General features: G+C 35.5%; 1 protein-coding gene across 7 annotated transcripts; it reads right to left on the bottom strand.

Moving 5' to 3' along the window:
* Positions 1–3524: 3524 nt before the first annotated feature.
* On the bottom strand, positions 3525–17281 carry LOC131630208 (chromatin modification-related protein EAF1 B-like). Of its 7 annotated transcripts, none has more exons than XM_058900991.1 (23): positions 16897–17281; positions 14997–15189; positions 14836–14890; positions 14657–14754; positions 13140–14541; positions 12915–13034; positions 12490–12762; positions 11857–12048; positions 11242–11322; positions 11014–11071; positions 10400–10917; positions 10218–10271; positions 9892–9949; positions 9591–9784; positions 9458–9514; positions 9262–9342; positions 8101–8238; positions 7869–7988; positions 7010–7110; positions 6702–6917; positions 6217–6598; positions 4263–5982; positions 3525–3966 (listed from the first exon to the last, which is right to left on the bottom strand). In XM_058900991.1, exons 2-22 carry the CDS (start codon positions 15137–15139, stop codon positions 4348–4350), a joined length of 5976 nt encoding a protein of 1991 aa, XP_058756974.1. In that variant the 5' UTR covers positions 15140–15189; positions 16897–17281; the 3' UTR covers positions 3525–3966; positions 4263–4347. The 7 variants fall into 7 exon arrangements, with proteins under 7 accessions (XP_058756974.1, XP_058756973.1, XP_058756978.1 ...); XM_058900990.1 differs by having other exon boundaries at positions 14997–15186; XM_058900995.1 differs by having other exon boundaries at positions 4263–5925; positions 14997–15186.
* Between the last annotated feature and the right edge of the window lie 2740 nt (positions 17282–20021).

Below are 20021 nucleotides of genomic sequence, written 5' to 3'. Positions count from 1 at the left end.
GATGTTTGGATATTAAGAGTTTGGATAGAAATTATGATTGAAACAATGCAGAATTATTTTAGAAGAAGAAATTAAACTAAAAGCATAATAAATTTCATTAAGTAAATGCTTGAATGTAAAATACTTAAAGAAGAGACGCAGGTTCATACATCTTCACACAAATTGTTCTCTCTGTGACTTAGATAATATTATTCTATAAATAATACTTAATGAATTTTGTGGCCCCTGTTTACATGATTGAGCTCGTCTTATATGTTGGAACAAAATTTGGTATACCACATCCCTTAGATTTTGATGATAATAAAGTATCTAACGAGAAATTGGGAAGACTAATGTGTGTTTAAGTGTGGAGGTACAAAGATTAATATACTGATTGGAAGTTAGTTTTGAAAGTTCACTGAACATTCAAAGAGAAGCTCTTACGAGTGATATTCTAAAGATCAGACTCTAAAGAATTAACTTCTGATTAAGTCATCTTCTGATGTCTAGAACCTGAAGACTCTAGACTCTGATCAAGTGAGCTTCTAAAGAACAATTCAGCCTCCGAAGAGGCGGAATCTGAAGGATCGGAAGCCAAGACCCAGACTCTGAAGGATCAGAACCTCAACCCAGTCAAAGCTCAAGAACTGAGGAATTCCTGATAGGTCGCTTAAACTCTGAGATCAATGTTCTAGTCACGTGAATACTTGCAGGAAGTTGCAGAAACCTGAAGGTTTACAACTGATAATTCCTTTTGTATCAAAGGGGTTTCAAATGGGATTACATTGGAATTAACCATATCCGGAAGCTTTGCAACAAATATGTTGATGCCTCTCTCAAAGACTCTATTGTGCTTGAAGTTCTCTCCAACGACTCTTTCATGGAACTCTATAAATGAACCTGTAAATTTGAAGAAACACATTGCGCCTTGAAAAGAAAAGAGAAGTTACTCTATCAAAAAAATAACATAAACTAATTTAGAACTTCTTACCAATTGTACATTATTAGAAGTTGTTAAGTCTTAGAGTTTTCTTTGTTGAATTATGTTTACACCTCTGATTGTATATCAAGTGCAAATATCACTCTATCACTATCATTTATCTGCTAATAGGTTATAGGAAGTCCCTTACTTGTGTGTTTGGGCATCGGAAGTCTCTTGCTTGGGTGCTTGAGCATTGAAGTCCTTTACTTTTGTGTTTGGACATTGGAAGCCTCTTGCTTGTGTGCTTGAGCAACTTGTAATCAGTTATAGTTGAAGTCTCTTGAAAGTGCAAGAAAATTGTACTACTCTTAATTTGTAGTAAGAACCAGGATAATTGCTTGTGTGTTGTCTTGCTCTCTTATTTATCTCCTATCAATATTATCCGCTGCTATTACTATGAGACCCTAACATAGAAGTTAACACAATTCAACCCCCTTCTTATATTTTTTTCACCTTCATTATATACTATTACAATAATTGTTAATAACGGTTATCATAGAAGTTAACACAATTCAACCCCTTCTTATATTTTTTTCACCTTCATTATATACTATTACAATGTTAATTGTTAATAACGGTTATCTTTGCAAACAACGACACGTACTCCCTTACGTGGGCTGTTTAGACCCTAACATAGAAGTTAACACAATTCAACCCCTTCTTATATTTTTTTCACCTTCATTATATACTATTACAATGTTAATTGTTAATAACGGTTATCTTTGCAAACAACGACACGTACTCCCTTACGTGGGCTGTTTATAATTGCTCTTGATGTTTCAAATTGTCTTTTAATTCTCCTAACTGCTTATATCAAGACATTTCCTGTCATAGTCTGCTCCCAGCAGGACATTTCCTATCGGGGGCATAAACTTTGATTTTGCATAGTTTGAAAATTGAATTGAAATACATGAAAATTTAAACATCCGTAAGTTGTTAATCTAAAGTTTAAAATCCAGACTTTTCTTAATCTTTATTGTCATGTTTCAAAATGTTTGTTGTGTATTTGATACATCAGAATTTTAAAAACCATATTCTAAAAGTATTTTTGAAATCTCGCCAAAATGTGCAAGTAACCCATAGTGTAATGAACAATTTCCTCTCTATTGGTATCTCATGTTTCCCATAGTGTAATGAACAATTTCCTCTCTATTGATATCTCATGTTCAAAATATTATTCTTAATGAAATGCTGCAGGCATTTTACTCTTAAAATTGCAAATGCTTCATTCACAATATTAATAAACTATCAATTTAGTTCCTAAAGTTTTCTAACAAATTTAGTCTCGCAAATAAATATAATTTGCCAATTCAATCTACAATATATAAAAACATTCGTCAAATTAACATCTATTATCTGCTTGAAAACATTGGCAAAAATATATAAAATATCAACTCAATCTTTAACATATAGCATTCATAAAATTTTCCATTTTAATCTAAAATATATGAGACCACTTGATATATTTACATATTTCAGGAATTTAATTAATTGATAGTTTATTCAATGAACATCAAATTTTAAATAAACGGGAAGCGAAAAAATCTTTAAATGAAAAGGGAACTTGTTATGAGCTCTCCTATTCAAAGACAACATGTATTTGATGCAGAACATACAGACCAATGAAATTTTGCACATAAAATGCATGGCTGCCTCACAATTTAGTTTAAGCTCTTGCAACCTTCAAATTAGGTTCATAGAAATCATCAACTTAGTATATACTAGTTTGTGCAGATTCAACTAGGATAATATTAACAGATTTTTGTGTATGGTTAGTAATCAAACACTAATGTTTGGTGACAAACTCAAAAGTGGCACAATATGTTTCCAACACTTAAAATAAATTGAAATAGGTTTTCCATGTAACACCAAACATTTTTACATCAGAACATAGATAGTGTCATTTCAATCATTAATGAACTACTAAAAATAACAATTATCCTAGGAAAGGAAAGGAAAGTCAAGTCCTGTTGTTAGAGATAGTGTTAATGTTAATAGATCCCATGAGACTACAAACCAAATATTCCATTCTTACCATGCAGACAATATTGAACGTCTCAGCATCCCAGGGTAACACCATTCTGCTATTCTTACAGATATTGAAGCAAAACTTCAGTTACATATTAAAAACAAAATGATAAATCCTCGTGCAAGGTAGAACAATGCAATTAGTTACTAAAAGATAAACTAAAACAAATATCACTGTCTGAAATATAAACCTATTGACAAATATACAAGCATTTTATCAGAGCATAAGACAAACCTAGAAGGAACTCAAAAGTACCATCTCAATTCAAGGAGGGGGGAGAACAAAGTAGAAAAGTTGCAGCATGCAGCTTTGTAAAATATAAACAAATAAACAAATATCATAACCAATTTCACATCTCAAACCTTGTAATAATGGTTCCCATTAGAGCAACTTGCTGACATCTGCATTTTGAACTAAAAGACATACAGTTTCTTCATACACGGGAAAATAAGCTTGGACTTGATGGTTGTCACATTTCAGAAACTGAAATGATTCCTTACATTTTTTAAAAATCCACAGGTGCAGATGGGAGTATTGAGCATGTAACCACACTATCGATTGGTCCATATATCAGAAATATTGTATTCACAAAATTTTGAATTGGCTTTTGCTCATAAAAATGATAGCTATCCCAAACATCTAACAGGGTATAATAATACATAATCTAATCTAACAGAACAAAAAATTGTTCCTCTGCACAAGAGCAGGGAGAACAAGAAAAATAAAAAAGGGGTGAAAGTACAAGGAAAAAAGAGACGACCCTGTACATGTACCTCTATCTTCGTCTCTTTCCAAAAAAATAAATGGGAGAAGAACCCCCTCTAAGAACAGTGGTAATATACAAGACTTTTGAAAGAAGAATAAAGCATGCAATGCTGCCTACCAATATAAATTTGTTAATCGTTTAACAGGACCCGCAGTAAACAATGGATACCCGTCTCCATATCCCAAAGCCCACATGAATGACCAGCTTCATCTGCACAAAACCCATAAAATAATTGAAGTTTTCTCCTATTTTCTTCTACAACTTCTATTCTACCATGAAACAATTTATAAATACACCCAGGAAAGAGTGGAAAAAAGCACAGGTTTGTAACACTCAGGAAAACATCTAATGCGCAATCATTGGGATAATAGAACAAATATGAATGCGATTCATATACCTGCAATATATAGGTGCATTATTTTCTTCACGAAAAAACCGTGCAAAAAGAAACATGTGTGCAATTCAGTATTTATGGAATTAAAATTTCATAAGCACAATAGAAATACCTGTACAGTGCTGACAAAAGGGCCTACAGATTCTAGTCCTGACAGAACCGAGCATACTCACAGCTGCTCCATCCATCAGAAGACATCATTCCACGTTAGAGTTAGGTGGACGGATAAGCAAACTGCTCTGCTCTGGTTGTAGATTTTGAACTTGTTGATGTTGCAAAGCCACATCTTTGGGAAAATGTTGCTCCTGCTCTTGTTGCTGCGGTTGATGCTGTTCTGGTAGTTGGCATGACTGTTGAGATATGTTAGGTTGCAACAAAGACTGTTGTTGTTTAAGAGACAAAGGCTGATGATGCTGCCACTGTGCCCCGGAAGTATGTGCATGAGAAGGCAAGTTAGCCGATGACTGTCGTGGGCCCAGCCCTTGATTAACAGTCGATGACTCAGTTGCAACAGAATTTCCAACAGATGTACCCTCCATAGAGCTCACTTGAATAACTGGATTGGGCATGGGGGAACCAAATGGTGGCTCTGAAGTTTTCCACTGAGAAGATGCCGTAGGAGCAACTGCTAACACACTAGCTGAATCCATAGAACCTTGAGACATTGAGGTGCTTGTACTAACTTGAGAAGCACTATTTCCAGGCTGTTGATCAATTTTAAGTGAATCAGGTTGAGACGTGCTTAATGACTCAGAATGCACCTGACAGTTTTGTTGCAAGGTCACCTGAACATTTGGTTGTGTTTGATTAATTTGCTTAGACTGTGTATGAGATTGCACCTGTAGTTGATTATGGTTGGGAGCAACAGCAGCAGGCTGTGTTGGTGTAGCTATATGACCTGAAATAACCGGTGAAACCTGAACTTGTATGTTACTGTCAGAAGGAGATGCCAATGACTTATGTTGCTTCGATGAAGAGCTGGTTGATCCAGAATGTAGCTTCTGCTGCAATTGGCAACTATTAGAAGGATGAGCAGAACCTGGGGGCTTGGGTGGTTGACTTGGATCTAAACCAGATCCAGGATATAAAGTTTGACCTTGCATCATTTGTGTGATTTGATCACCTTTCTCAACAGGTTGGCTTCCTGAAGCTACGGATAACCCATTTATATGAGAAGGATCAACAGAATTATTCTGATGGATCAACATGTTTCCTCTTCCTATTCCCTTCAAAAGCTTAGCCTGCTGTGGCTGATTAGGATGCTGCCTCGCAGGCTGTTGATACTGCCTCTGTTGTGCCTGCCGTTGTCGTTGCTTCACTGCTTGACTAGTCACACTAGAAACAGGATTTCTACTGAACCCAGGTTGTGGCAGATGATGTTTCTGCTGCTGATGCTGAGATGACATCGGAGTCAAAGGAGATGATGGTGTTGCAGGGGAAACAGATACTTGCTGAGATGAACTTTGTGGTTGGGCCTGGGAACTCTGTGCTTGAACATGTGTAATTGGTGGATTTGTTGCAGCAAGCTGCTGTTGCTGCTGTTGAAGATAACGCTGCTGGTGCAGTTGCCTTTCCTTTGCCAATCGGATTGCGTAGGCTTGTTGAGAATTTGTTGTGTGATTCGAACCTTGAAGATGAGGATGGGGATTGCTGAGATGAGACTGTTGCTGGGCATGTCCTGGGTATTGCTGAGCAGATGGGGGTGTTGTCTGACTATTAAAAGCAGAACTCATCCCACTAAAAGCTGGAATGCCTTGGCTGTTTCCTTGGGTGACCTGCATTGGAAGTTCCGGAACCATCATTTGCCTTGGGTGTCCTTGATTATGGCCAGGCTAATAAAAGTGAATGGAAATATCATTAAAAAAAATAGGACCATTATAAATGATAACAAAACGAAACATTGAGAATACTATATAAATATATAGTCATAAACTTATTGCCCATCAAAATCCACGAGAAGAAAAATGTGACTATATATTAAGTCTCATAGCAAGAGTGGAAATTGCAGCATCATTTCTACTATGATTTCAATAAAAGAACCCTGAGAGAACAGTAACCCTCCTTACCCTCATCATATGTACAGTATCACGGGGTCTCATCATTGAGTTTCCTTGTCCAGCACTAACTCCGGGGTGCATATTTACAGGGCTTGGCATCCCCACCATACTAGATGAAAGCATTCCCCCAGAACTAAGCATAGATGAAGATGTCATTCCTTGAAAACCTGGCCTAGCCATTGCAATGCTTCTGCTAATCCCACCCATCATGCCCATACCATTCGCACCAGAAAGCATGCGAACACCACGATCACTTCCTGAATGAGAACCAGGAACCGACATGCTAGACTGCTGAATGTTTCTGCCGGATATCATCTGATTATATTGTTGTAATCTCTGCTGTTCATCTACTGATAAGGGTACGCCTCTCGGAACTCCATACCTGCTATCCCTGTGAAAAAAACGCAGTCTCCAGCAAATGCATTACTAAGATTGTTATGTGCGCGCGCACACACATACCAGCACGATAAAATCCAATTATAAAATATACAAACCTAACAGAGGCTGCCATTGGACCAGATGGTGATGACAAGTTATTGCTAAGACTGATACCAGAAGACGGTGGGTTAGAAGAGCTTAACCCAGTCGAAGGAAGCGCTGATGGTACAGAACTGTGATTTGGTAATGCTAAACCCCCAGCATGAGAACCCTGATACCCAAGTGATAGCACATCTGGGCTACTTACATTTGTATCACATAGATCAAGGGGCCTTCAATCAGAATTCAAACAGTATTAAAATTCTTGTTCCAAACAAATTAAAATTGCTATGTAAATATATAAAAAAAATCAGACAGAACTTACGTCAAAAGTCCTCCATTCAAGTTGTTCGGGCAAACTTGGGAAAGAGCAATCACATGAGAATTATGGACAGTTGTTATTTGTTTTAAATCCTGGTTATCATTCTACATTTAAACAAAAGATTTTCAAATTAACTATGCTAGATAAACTAATACAGAAGAGGACAATATAGTTTCTTTTCAAATTCTTTTTTTTAAAACATTTTATAAAATTTTAATTCTAAGTTCCATAATAAATGTCAACAAGCAAGGTGTGTGGTTTGCTAGGCAATCATGCTACAAATACAGAATAAAAATGACAAAAATAATCAAATGCTTAGGCTTAGGGTGGATGATGTCAACAAAGCAAGGTGTGCGGTTGGCCAGGCCATCATGCCACAAATACATAATAAAAAATCGAAACAATGATCAAATGCACAACTTCTTAACTAGCGGTATTATTGAACCATTCAGGAGATGAACCAGATATGAGTTCCAATTCCAAAAATGATATGAAGTTAAAAAATAAGGATACAAGTATTTGAATAATCATTCGTGAAAGGAAGCACAATTAAATTCAAATTTTGGTAAATAAGTTAAAAATTGGAAAGACACGAGGTGTAGAGATTTCTATCATGACAACTAGTTAGTTCTTGCAGAAGAATATTCAGCCAGTGCTAAAATACAGTAGGATCTTAAAGTGATTTTTATACAACTGCAAATACCCCACTCAAGCTGTCCATTATTTAGGTTAACCACCGTCATTTAAACTTACTCCTAATCATCTGACTTGACCAGTTGTAGAAAAGGTAAGTTAATAAAAACCACTATTAAATGTCACTGCATATTAGAATCCACTTAGCAAAAATACTTCTGTATCAAACCTGATTCCTGTGGTAACGTTGCTTCTGCCCAATCATGATAATTTTATCAAAATGATTCTTCAAAGTCTCCTCCTCCATTGGCCCTTGCAAACGTTGAAACAACTGCCTGGCACTACCCTGCTAAATATACAAAAAAATCTAACCATTAAAAGCTGCAAAGCTTAGGTCAAGCATGAGGATCTAGTAATGTGATTAGCTATATTACAAAAAAAGATTAAATAAATATTCATGCCTTTGGAATTCCAGGTAGTGTAGAAGGGTATGACTGAGAAGACCCTGAATCTTCAGCACTATCAGCACCATCACCGGCACTTTTGTCCATTAAAATCTTGTGACGCTCCTTGCATTCTTTTGGTTTCCGAAAAATACACTGGAAATATTGCAAAAAAGTGTACTTTCGGTTACAAACCCAAGAAAATGAGAACTAGGTGATAAAGAAGAGGGGAGAGAGAGAGAGAGGGGGGGGGGGGGGGGGGGGGGGGTAGATATAGAGAGAACAAATTTTTGCAATGGTTGATTGATAAAAAAACAGAAATGGAAATGAAATTGTCAGAAGTAGTTTGAGAAAAGAGAGGTGGGAGAGAATTGAGAGAGGCATAACACAGGGCCTTTTACAACTAGCTACTACTTGGTTTCCCAATACAAATGAACCTGAATCTCTCCGGTCCCTCTCCTACTATTTTAAGCCCTGAGTAGTCAATCCCAGATAGCAACGTGACGCCACCGACCCCAAAAATGGAATAGCGGGATGACTACTATTTGATATTTTTTAGACAAATTAGATGAATAATAATTATAAACATATGAAATGTAGAGGGGAGAATGAAGTACAGAGGTGAGGGAGGAATTTGTGATTTTTCTTTGGAACGACTGTAGTGTAGAAATGGCGGTGAAGGAAGGTTAGGGTTGAGTCTCAACTCAAATTTGTTTGAAAAACCAAAATCATCCCTAAAGCGTTTTAAATTTAAGGGGTGATTTCAGTTTTTCAGAGGGGAAAAGGATAGCGGGACAGAAACCTTTCCAGGCTAGGAACCTTTTGCCCCCGCTACCCGCTATTTACCCTATAGCAGCCGCTGTAATGTCCTGCACCGCTAAGGCTCTTCACATAGCAGCCGGCCTCCATTCCACTATAGCGGGAGAGCGCCTCTATTGGCCGCTATTGACTATTCTGACCAATATTAAACAATTTTAGCTACTTTGTCGCATTTTCTATGTTTTTCTAACCCAAGTCAGTAGGTTCCATTGCCATCAATGAAATTCTAAATATCAATATTTAACTAAATAATTTTTTCCCTGAAAAAGAATATCAATATTTTAAACTACATAATAAACGAGAGAACACCGTTCCAAAAGATGTTGCCAATCCATAATATATTTGTGTATTATTTATTACCTTGAATTGTAAAGTACTGTTGACAGCATCACTTACAAACTCCCAGTTAGGACCCATATCATGAACCAGGACAACAAGAGCCTGCAAAATTTGAGAAAGGATGTTTCTGTTGAGTCGTGGTGATAGAAGTTCATTTAATCTAGAACGGACATAAAACAAAACTTGAGATGTTTAATCTCTAATGAACTACAAAAACCTGATCTTCAAATAGTGTCCAAGAACTTCCAGAACCAGGCTGTCCTCCAGCAGAATTCTATAAGAATTATAAAAATCAGAAGGCTAAATTTGTACAACAAGAATGTCAATCCCTAAGTTCGCACCATAATTACCTTTTGTGGTTTGCCTTTTCTTCCCCTATCCCGTCCATTAATGATTCTGATAAATTTATTTGGATTGGACATGTTACTCATTTGTGAGGCAGCTGGGGAGGGAATAGAATTATTTATTGGAGAAATATTGTCAAAAGTTTCAAGTGATTGCTTTGTCATCTTCTGCTTCTTCACATTGTGTTGCCCATACAAACCTTAATAACAGGACAGTTAGTACATAAAGCATGAAGAAAATTGAATATTAATTTAATTGTAAACAAAACAAACTTCAAAAGAATACATATTTAATAAGGCGATTTACCACTATTTCCATTGGATTCAAAGTGATGACTATCCAATCTCTTCTTGGAATGATCCCTCTGCATTGCAAACACATTAAGACACAAAGGAGAGCAAAAAATACAAAGGAGAGCAAAATGTAAAATATTCCTATGTTTCCTCAAATAGCAATACAGACATATGATTTGGAATTTGAAATTGGTCAGAGGCACGCAAATTGTGACCTGTGATAAGAACATTCTCAAGTACCAACAAGATAAATACAGGGAGAAACGTTTTGTTGTACCAAAAAAGGTAACAAGATTTATATTATGTACTAGTACTAGCATTGTCAGGAAAAAAAATCACCTGTTCACTTAGAACAACAGAATCCAACTGCCATCCCTGATCATATCCAGAACCCTGTAGAAATAATTGTTAATGTTAAGCAACCACAGGAAATCTAGTTTCCAACAATAAATTAATGAAAAGGAGCCACCTCTCAAAATGAAGTCTATAGACTTAGTTATATGAATATAGATTTCATTTACCAGATTCTTGGGCTTCTTTTTCTTTATTTTAACCGATGTTTCACCACAATCATAAGGTAACTGTTTTTCAAAATCTCCAACCGACTCCACCTCCATACTTTTCTGGAGCTGCAATCCAACATGTAAAGTACACTGGTCATCCTGAAAGGAATTGGTATCTCCACTTGAAGCAGCATCTGTCTTAGCTAGAGCCTGCACTGTCCCAGCGACCACTGCAAAAGGACTCACAACTCTTTGTCGAGAAGAAGCTGTACGCAAGCGTCTCGTTGGAACCGTACCAACATTTAAATTAGCAGGCCTACTTCCAGATAGTGTGGACGGATGAGCTCCAGTTGAATAATGTGCATAAGCAAAATCAGTTCCAATTTCACTGGACCTTTGAGTGTAAGCCTTTATCCTGTTTTTGTGCTTCTTCTGAACTGACTTCAATGATCTTCTACTTTCATAGGTACCAGGCAAATAATAAGTGCTGGTTTCTCCTTCATCTTCATCGTATGCAACCTCATCAAACCCAAACTCTACACAAATTTAAAAGGTGGGAAATTGTGATTGATTCCAGACTAATCGAAAAGCAACTCTCATAAATGAAATAATATATATAATCCCAATAGTACCTGCTCCAGTATCATATATGGATGTTTCAACTTCTTCTTGAATGCTACTACCAGTTTTCTAAAATAAATAATGAACAACAAAATGTTAAATATATTTTAATTTAAAAGAATATGGTTGTGCCAAAACTTTAGTAAGCAAATAAAACTTAAACGCCATTCAAGAAGCACACACTATCTGCAAAAATGCACAAGGTTATAAAACTTGAGCATATATGATCATAACTTTACCTCGCACTGTAGGAAATGAGATTCAATGGATTTTCTGTAAGTTTCCATGGCAGTGTGAGGAACTGTATAGAAAAGACTTTCCTGAAATTAAGTAAACGACGTGTAAACAAGCTATTTCAGGTAAAGTAAAACTTGTTTATCATAAACTAATAGCAAAAATATACCACAAAATCATCAAATAAACCATGATTGTAACCTAAGCTCTGATACCATAACAGAATGAGATGTGAATTCATCTCATCTAAAATTGAGAATTATATTTCTGTGTTGAGTAAAACTGATTACAAGGATGTTTATATCCATTGTTATCCTACACCAATCAGGGGGGGGCAACCTACACCCAGTAATTAACTGTTTGAGCAGATGTAACTGCTCTGATCAACTACCACATGGCAGAATATTCTAGAATGTAAGCAAGAAAGAATAACAGAAAAATAACAGCTAGTATTGAGAATATTCTATTCTAATAGTAATAGCCATATACTATGGACTTCAAAAACAACAATTTGATTTAACGAAGGTAGAAAAAATAAAGACGAGAGAGATGGGGGTTAATTATCTACAAAATTAATAAGCTATTAATATATTATAAATATAAAATAACTTGGTTCATACTTCTGTAAGATGTTCCTCCCATGACATGTCAACAGTGCCTGAATCAAATATCTTATCAGGAGTTGTCGGTGCTTCGGCATGAGAGGAAATCCCATGCGACCTACTATCTATCAAATACCTCAAAGCATAGGAATGTATTTTGAGTTTCACATTTTTTCTGGGGTTTTGTCCCTTCAAGTAGTTGTTTGTATCCTGGTAAAAATCACCAACATTAAGCATTTATAACAAGTTTGATGCATCTAACCAACATAAGACACAAGAAGCCAAATTACACAAACATACATCAGCAAGGATTACAACAATGCCCAGACAGAAAAAGGTAAGAATATGTTATTCAAAACCAATCTACCGAGCACAGTAATGAACAATTCATAGCATATATTCAAGTAATGTTAAAAAAACTGAAAATGGTCTCTAAACGTAAATAATAAGAGGTACAAATTTATTGCAACATAAGTGAACACCATGCTGTAAATTAATTTTACCAAAGAATAACATTTTCTCAAGTGACTAACTAGCTAAGCAAATCCATATAACAGTTCAGTCAGATCACCACATCGATCAGAGTAGCGGCCATTGTCCAATAACGTAGGATCACTTTTTGAGTGGATAGAATAATAGGTCAGAAAATACCTGCACCATTTCGGAATTTTTTCGCTTGTCCCTAGAAGCTTCATTTGAATCAATTTTTTTAGATTCAACTGAACCGCGATCACAGTTATGGTCAGGAACATCCTTGTCCAGTAGTAGTTCAACCGAATGCCAAAACTGCATGACAGCCTTTGCCATGGTGTGAGACAACATTTTCATCTCCAAATTCTTGTTTTGTGTTTCAAATCTTAGCCGAGAAGTAAAAGAAGCCTGATGACAGAGTTGTGCAGCAGCAGTTGTCTTCCAAAGACGCTCCTACAAATCACATTTTGGTGGAGAAATGATTTATTGAAACTCAGATATCAAGTAAATTTAATTGAGGTGGTATTCTTCAAGACGTTAAATGAGAAAGACAAACAAGGGTTAGAGCACAACATGAAATCACGAGTAGGTCTAGAAAATAAAACCTGTGCAAAATCATTTGCCAACCAAGCCATTTCCTCTAGGACAAAATCCCAGTGAGACTTCCGGAGGACAGGTGAAGGTAATGTGTGAGCAGATAACTCCATAATTCTCTTCCGCTTGACCTGTTTAACATATGATGTCCGAAATTTATAGTTAACAGAACAAATACAAATAACCTACGACTACCAGTATGTCTGCCACTAGAAATAGGAAGAGAAATGAAATACCTCGATAATTCGAGCCTCTTCCAAAATAGAATCTTCATGGGCCTTGTCAGCTAACTTCGAGTGGTGCGGTGTACATGGTTGACAATCAGACACAGCAGTAGTAAACTTTTCAGCCAGAGTACTTTGAGGATTTGCAGAAACTGACAAATCTACAGAAACTTTAAGCCTTTCACAGCCTTCATCCTTGCTAGAATTGGAACGATCAACCATGACAACACTTTCCTTTTTATCAGCCTTCAATATAGAACTGTCATTGTTATGCAGTCCTCTAATATTGGACGAGTCTTTCAATTTGTTTTGCATGCAAGAACTATTCATTTGGATGTCGTCTTCATTTTTTATGATAATATCACTACCAGAATGGTTTACATAACCAGTAGCATGTTCATTGTCAACAGTAGCAGCACCTTCACCAATGTTGGTGTTACTCCTTTCTTTTACAGCTTCGTAACCAGTTGAATTTAGTTTCTTCCCAATCAATGTTTGTTCAAATGAAATTCCATTTGCATCAGCATTTTCTGTATTAGTACACATATTGGTATCACTATTTACATCTCTAGCTAAACTAGGTTGAGCATTACAGCATTCTGGATCAAAACTCTTCAGGCCTAATGCAACACTGCAATTTTGGTCTTCAGGGGGTGCAGCTTTCCTGTCCACTTCTATGTTGTCAAAACTATTTGTCGGACCAGGACAAGAATCATCTCCTAGTTGTCCAGCAGCTACGCAGGGTGAAAGCTCAAGTTCACCTGAAGCTCCTGGTTTCATTTCACCACCTGCACTAGTTTTGACAGAAGACAAGACAAGTGGTTTCTGTACAGTATCATCTTGAGCAGGTACACTACGTTGATCTTCTTTGAAGTCTCTATTCAATGTAATATCTAATTTGTCTGCAGCAACACTAGCACTAATATTATTTTTTTGATGAGCTCGAGGACCCACAAATTCATTATCCAACAGATCATTTGTTGTTGGATCTTTAACAAGTTTCTCGCCATTTAAACTAGTAGGCTTTGGCTTGGAAACAGAAGGCACATTGTGATCCTTTTGATTGTTTGTATCTGATAACAAACCCTTTCCGTCCCTTGAACCCCCCCGGGAACCATGATTTGGTCTGGATCTGTTTCTTCGAGCATATGGGCGAAATATAGCAGAGTCTTCAGTCTCTTTAGCATTTTGACTCCCGCCAATTTGAGAAGACTGTTCTGAAGGAGTAATATTATTTCTTCTATATGAATGTAAAGATCGCTTTTCTCCTTCGGCCAACTCATTCTCACCATCAAAAAGTAAGAGGTTATCAGCAGTATTTGGCTCACTAATAGAAGGAGCACCCGGTCTAGCACTACTGTCTACAGAGTCACCGTGAGGGGAGGCAGTCAATACAAAACTACCTTTAGCTTCACTGAAGATAGGGCAAAAGAAAGAAGAAATATAATATCATTAAAAAAATTAGCATACAAATCAGATATCCATAAAGATTATGAAAGTAAAAATAAGAAAGGGCAAAAAATAGCAACCTGGTCACAAACTGTTCCTGATGTTGATCAGCAAGTGAAGTAGACTGAACACTAACAGAAGCAACATTCCCTAACTTAAAGTCAAGAGGGTTCCCACCCTGCAATTAAAAGACTCAGATGATCAGCATTTGCATTGAAGTATTGTTTTAATAAAGTGCAAAAGATCAAAACTTCCATACCTTTTCAAGAAATTCTAGCTCCTTTCTTCTTTCTTCACGAACGCCGTACTCCTGTCTGCTAACAAAGAGCATGAGTTATTCTTAATGCATAAGAGTATACTGATGCCTGAAACAAACAATAAAAAAGTGCAAGTACACAAAGGTTTTCTGCTTCCCATCACCTGAGCTCTGCTTGAGCCTTCTCAATTGCTGCTCGGCGCGGAGAGGTTTTCAAACCTATACCAACTCCGCCATCCACAACACCTCCCATGGAATCAACCTCAGCATTTACAACATGAGCAGATCCAGAGTTACATTCATGCATTCCCGCCCTTAATATCTAAGAGCTTCACTTCCCATTTAATACAGAATCTGCTATTTTTTAAAAAAGAGGGGGGTGAATAAGGCATGAATCCAATAATATAGCAATTCCAAGGACAGACTTTTTCAACAGCCAGACATTAGAAAGGTTGACATCATTTGAAAATCAAACCACACAACACAGAGATCAACTTCACACACACATCAATAATTCAACATGTTTCCCCTAATTGAAAAGACAATTCAATTCTCTATACCAGGCTGTTAAATTAGGAGGTCGAGATTTTGGATTTCCCAACAGCCAAACATTCAAAATGTTGATGTCATTTGAAAATCAAACCTCAATCGATACAACAGAGATCAACTTCACACACAAGTCAATAATTCGAAATGTTTCCCCTGATTGAAAAGACAATTCAAATATCTACGCCAGGCTGTTAATTTAGGAGGTTAAGATTTTGGATTTCTTAAAATCCAAATGCAAAATATTTTTTGGACGACTTGAATTTTTAAATTGAGTTTCAGATCATTTCTAATCATAATATAAACTGACTTAACCAATTATTAAGTATCATGAATGAATATATTTGTGCCATATTTTCCAAGCGTTCGGTATAAAAATAACATGTCAATAATTCTACACACTTAACATAAAAAAGAACAAGCAGAAGACGAGAAGATGATGTGAAGAATGTATAATGAATCAAAGTACCAGACACTGTATCAGTCGTGAGTTAATATGACTATCAAAAGGTGGTGCAACCTAGGTAGAAAAACAAGTGATCTCAAAAACTTAACAAGCATAAGCTTCATCTTTTTCACCAAATCCCCAAAAGTATTTCATAAAACATGGTATCCAATTTATGAAGTACAACAATACCAAAGATCATTCTAATGTCTTACATAAGTCAACGGATTATTTCCATCATTTAAAAGATAAGGATAGCATAGGTGTCTTAAATAATGGCCGGAGTCGCGTAAAGGCTTTGGCGATTTTGGTCGGTACAGGCGACACTGATTGTGGTCGCCGCATTGTGAATTAGCCACAATTTGTTTTTTTATCACAAAAACGGTAAATAACAGGTACCTTCCGATACGGTTTTGTCGGTAACGCATCGTTTGTTAAAACATTACATACAGTCGTAGTATCCTACATACTACAGGAAAAGCATACATCATTTAAAAAATTATGAAAGAAAAGAAAATTATCAACCAGAGAGAAGCATCATCATACTTCCAGCACACTCACATGCAATTCTGAAAGCTTCCAACTAAACTAATCACAAAAGAGTAAACCCATGGTGTAGTTAATACGTTAAGTACTAGTCACCATACATATTAACATGCATATTTGGCAACTATTGCATACATGAAAAGGTTGCCGCCAAGGATTCCCTTCAAACATTCAAACCCACAAACCCCAACCACATGTTTACACTTCAAATCACTAGCTCCCTCTCCACTAAAAGATTTGCATCCAAATATAGTTTCCCGATAAAAACACAAACATTAAATAACACATCAATGCCACAGCCCACATAAACACGCACACACTAAGCTACAGCAAGCCACGAAGCCCTTCCATTTCAACACAATGCGTATCACAGTATCAAACTATCAACTACAAACAACGCTACAGAATTCCCCAAAAAAAATTCAAAACCCTAATCGCACCCATTCCCGCGGAATTTCCCCAATTCGTACAATCCTAGGGTTTCGAGAAAATGTCAATAAAACAGCAATTGAGCCAAGGGAAAACACCTGAACATACAAATAGTCGCTGAAATTGGAAACTAGGGCACAATTCAACGAAGTCCCAACTTTCTAGGGTTTTGGAAAAAAGAGGGATATCTCTCGAATTAGCCCTAGAAAGTAACGTTGTGCAGGAAATGCAAGCCATGGAATCTGTAGGAGTGAGTCATGATGGAAGCGTAGCTTGTGAAATTCGGGGCTATGTGTTTCTCTCTCTAGAAGTTGAATGAAGAAGAGGAAGGGTGATTTTGTTATTTGATGTTGTTTTTGTTGGTGTTCGAGGTGAGAGAAAGAGAAACTCTGCTAGAGAGAGTGGTGTGGGCTTTGAGAATTGAAGACGATGACGCAGAGACAAAGAGGGCTTTTTGCGAATTTGGACAATCGCTTTGGGCTTTTATTGGTTTTTTTTGTTCTTAGATTAGGTGGTGGTGATGATTCAATCAAAATGAGATTAACTTGTTTTCATATTTTATCTTTTGTTTTGTGGTTGGTTAATTGGTTACTTAGATAGTTAATCAAAATCGTTAAATTTTTTAAATTTAATGTTTTCTTGTATTTAATTTAAATATAAATAATGTTATAATATGTATGTGAGATAAGTCCCGAATAAAGTAGTTGATGTAATGTGTAAATAGAAATAAATATTAAATTATAAAAATAAAAAATAAAATATGCATAAATAGGTAAGTGTTAGTTGATTTCGATAGTGTTTAATTAGAAGTAAATATGTAATTTTGTTATGATAAATTTTTTCTAACCAAATATACTATATATGAGAAGTTTAAGTGTTGGTTAAAATTAAATGTTAAATTTCATTTTTAAATTATTAAATTTATTTTTTTTCTTACTGAATATACTATACATAAAAAAGTTAAAGTGTTTGTTGGTTTGACTACGGATAATTAAAATTAAATGTTAAATTTCATATTTAAATTATTAACATATTTAAGTAAAAATAAATATGAAAGTTTATTTTCAAATATTGATATTATCAAAGATAAACTATATTTAACAACATGTTCAACTATCTACATTTTCAAAAAAAAAAAAAGTAATCAATATTATATTAACTATAAAAATTTATATGGTTTATGTATTTTTTTTAATTAGAAATAAAATGTTTCCGTAATTTTGTGTATGTTTTTATTTTATTTTAATCATTCATTCTTCAATAGGTATTTATCGCTGGTATGATTAGTTTTAATCATTCATTTTACCGTTATGAGTTTACGTTAAAAAAATTCTAATTTCAGGGTTAAAAAAGTCTAATTGCATTGTTGCTTCAATATTATGCATTTGACATTTATTAATGTTGATGTGTCACTCCACCAATTTTTCTTGCAATATTTATTTTTCTTTTGATTTCTAAATTATTTATTTAACATACATTGTATTTGTATCTGATTACACGTTTTCTATGAAAAATTAAAACGTCACATTCCATTTTTCAAGAGCAAGGTTAACCTACACTTTGTTCAATGCATGGAGAAGTGAAAAGTTGGAAGACATTTACTTATATTTAGGAGAGGGAAAGGTCACACACTATTCAAATTGTTTACTGACAAGCTTCGCTTTAAATTGAGTTCACGGTTTGTAAATCTACCATCCTCCATTGAATTTTGTCTGCACACAAGTTCTGATTGAGTTTTGCGGAAAAACGAGGTAAATGTTTTTAGTTCTTCTTCACTTATGCATTTTGGAAACCCTTACAACTTCTCTATATTCACCATCATCGTCACTTTCATGATTAGGTTATCCCGTCATCTAGTACCCACCATTGTGTTGCCTCTTGAGCCCGCAATTTCTCGAACATGGTGGAAAGCCCTTGACAGTGACGGGAGATTTTGAGGAGTTCCGCTGGAACGGAGAGGAAGATCATACATGTAGACATGTTCTAAAGATCATGTTGCTATTTCTATTGAATGTTAGTTTCTTTACTTTTAACGGGTGGCTGTGTCCATTTTCATTTTTGTTGTTGAGTAGCATTATGTTGGGTCATTTGCAGGAAATATCGTTATGGCGTGCACGATGTGTATTTCTCTTCAAGTTTAATGAGCTTAATAAAATAGATTAATTCTGAAGTTAAAGAGGTCAGTATTGTCGATAGTAGTTGTTGTTGTTGCTAAAGAGATAATTGTTTTCACTTTTCTTTGTAACAATGAGTTATTGTTGAGAGTTTAAGAGAGGAAGGTTTGTTTTAAGTTAATTTGTTTTTATGAAGGAAGACATTATTTTCTTTCTAAGATTTGATTTCAAGCATAAGAGAGAGAGGGGATTCATGGTTTATTGCATTATGTTTTTTATTCCGATTTTATGTTGCTTTATTTTAGGTATGTATATGCACACCATCTATTTAATAAAATATTGTAGCAGATTACCATCAACATTATAATGACTTATGAGGTTTGTCTTATGGTTCTTTATCGAAGGTAAGTTTGTGATTTTTATTTCTTATAATCTGATGAAGATTCATCCATATATTTTACTAATTGTAATAAAATGATACAATCTTACATGACATTAACATCGGGGTTCATGTTTTTCGACAACTGCATTTCAACGTATCTCAAAATTTTCGTGCCTCATTGCTACTCTCTTTTTCATCCGTTTTCAAGTAACTCCTCTTTCTTTCATTTTGCATCCATGAGATGTTATTATCACTTTTTTGTAGGCTTTACTATTATCCAATTGTGTTTGTGGCAGCTAAAGTATAGTTTTGGATTAACCATTTCGCAAGGTGTGCATCCTAACATACTTAAACTTCCTAAACAAGCAGTTTGCTAAATATTTTCTTTAGGTTACTCTTCCTTTCTAAGCGCCAAATTTCTCTACTACTATGGTATGTTTTGTTTTCTTTGTAAAAGTTATTTTTGAAGTGTTTTTAAGTTGACTTTTGTCTCACTTGAGTACATGGCTCAAGGAGTAACATTGTTTATTTCTTTAAACCTGAAATATTGGTCTCTATTATGTTTTCTGCTAGATGCAAGTTACTCTTATAGTATACATTAATTTTTCATACTTGAAGGGAACTACATTGTACATTTAATGTTGCGGCTGTGTGTAGCAATATTCGTGTTGCTTTTGATGATCAACTGGATTTAATTGAAGTGGCGGAAAAATTATCCTACAATTTT

This window comes from Vicia villosa, unplaced genomic scaffold (assembly GCF_029867415.1).
Source record: "Vicia villosa cultivar HV-30 ecotype Madison, WI unplaced genomic scaffold, Vvil1.0 ctg.000659F_1_1, whole genome shotgun sequence".
NCBI lineage: Eukaryota > Viridiplantae > Streptophyta > Magnoliopsida > Fabales > Fabaceae > Vicia > Vicia villosa.
Note: the sequence above shows the minus strand (reverse complement) of the source record. Positions and strands in the feature narration are given on the sequence as shown.

What these genes read in the sequence shown, in the direction of transcription:
- LOC131630208 (XM_058900991.1), bottom strand. Translation starts at nt 15,139, where the DNA reads ATGCATGAATGTAACTCTGGATCTGCTCATGTTGTAAATGCTGAGGTT. An exon ending in GAAAAGGCAAACCACAAAAG is followed by an intron (nt 9,515 to 9,590) that starts GTAATTATGGTG and finishes TAATTCTTATAG; the next exon opens with AATTCTGCTGGAGGACAGCC. An exon ending in ATACTGTACATATGATGAGG is followed by an intron (nt 5,983 to 6,216) that starts GTAAGGAGGGTT and finishes CACTTTTATTAG; the next exon opens with CCTGGCCATAATCAAGGACA.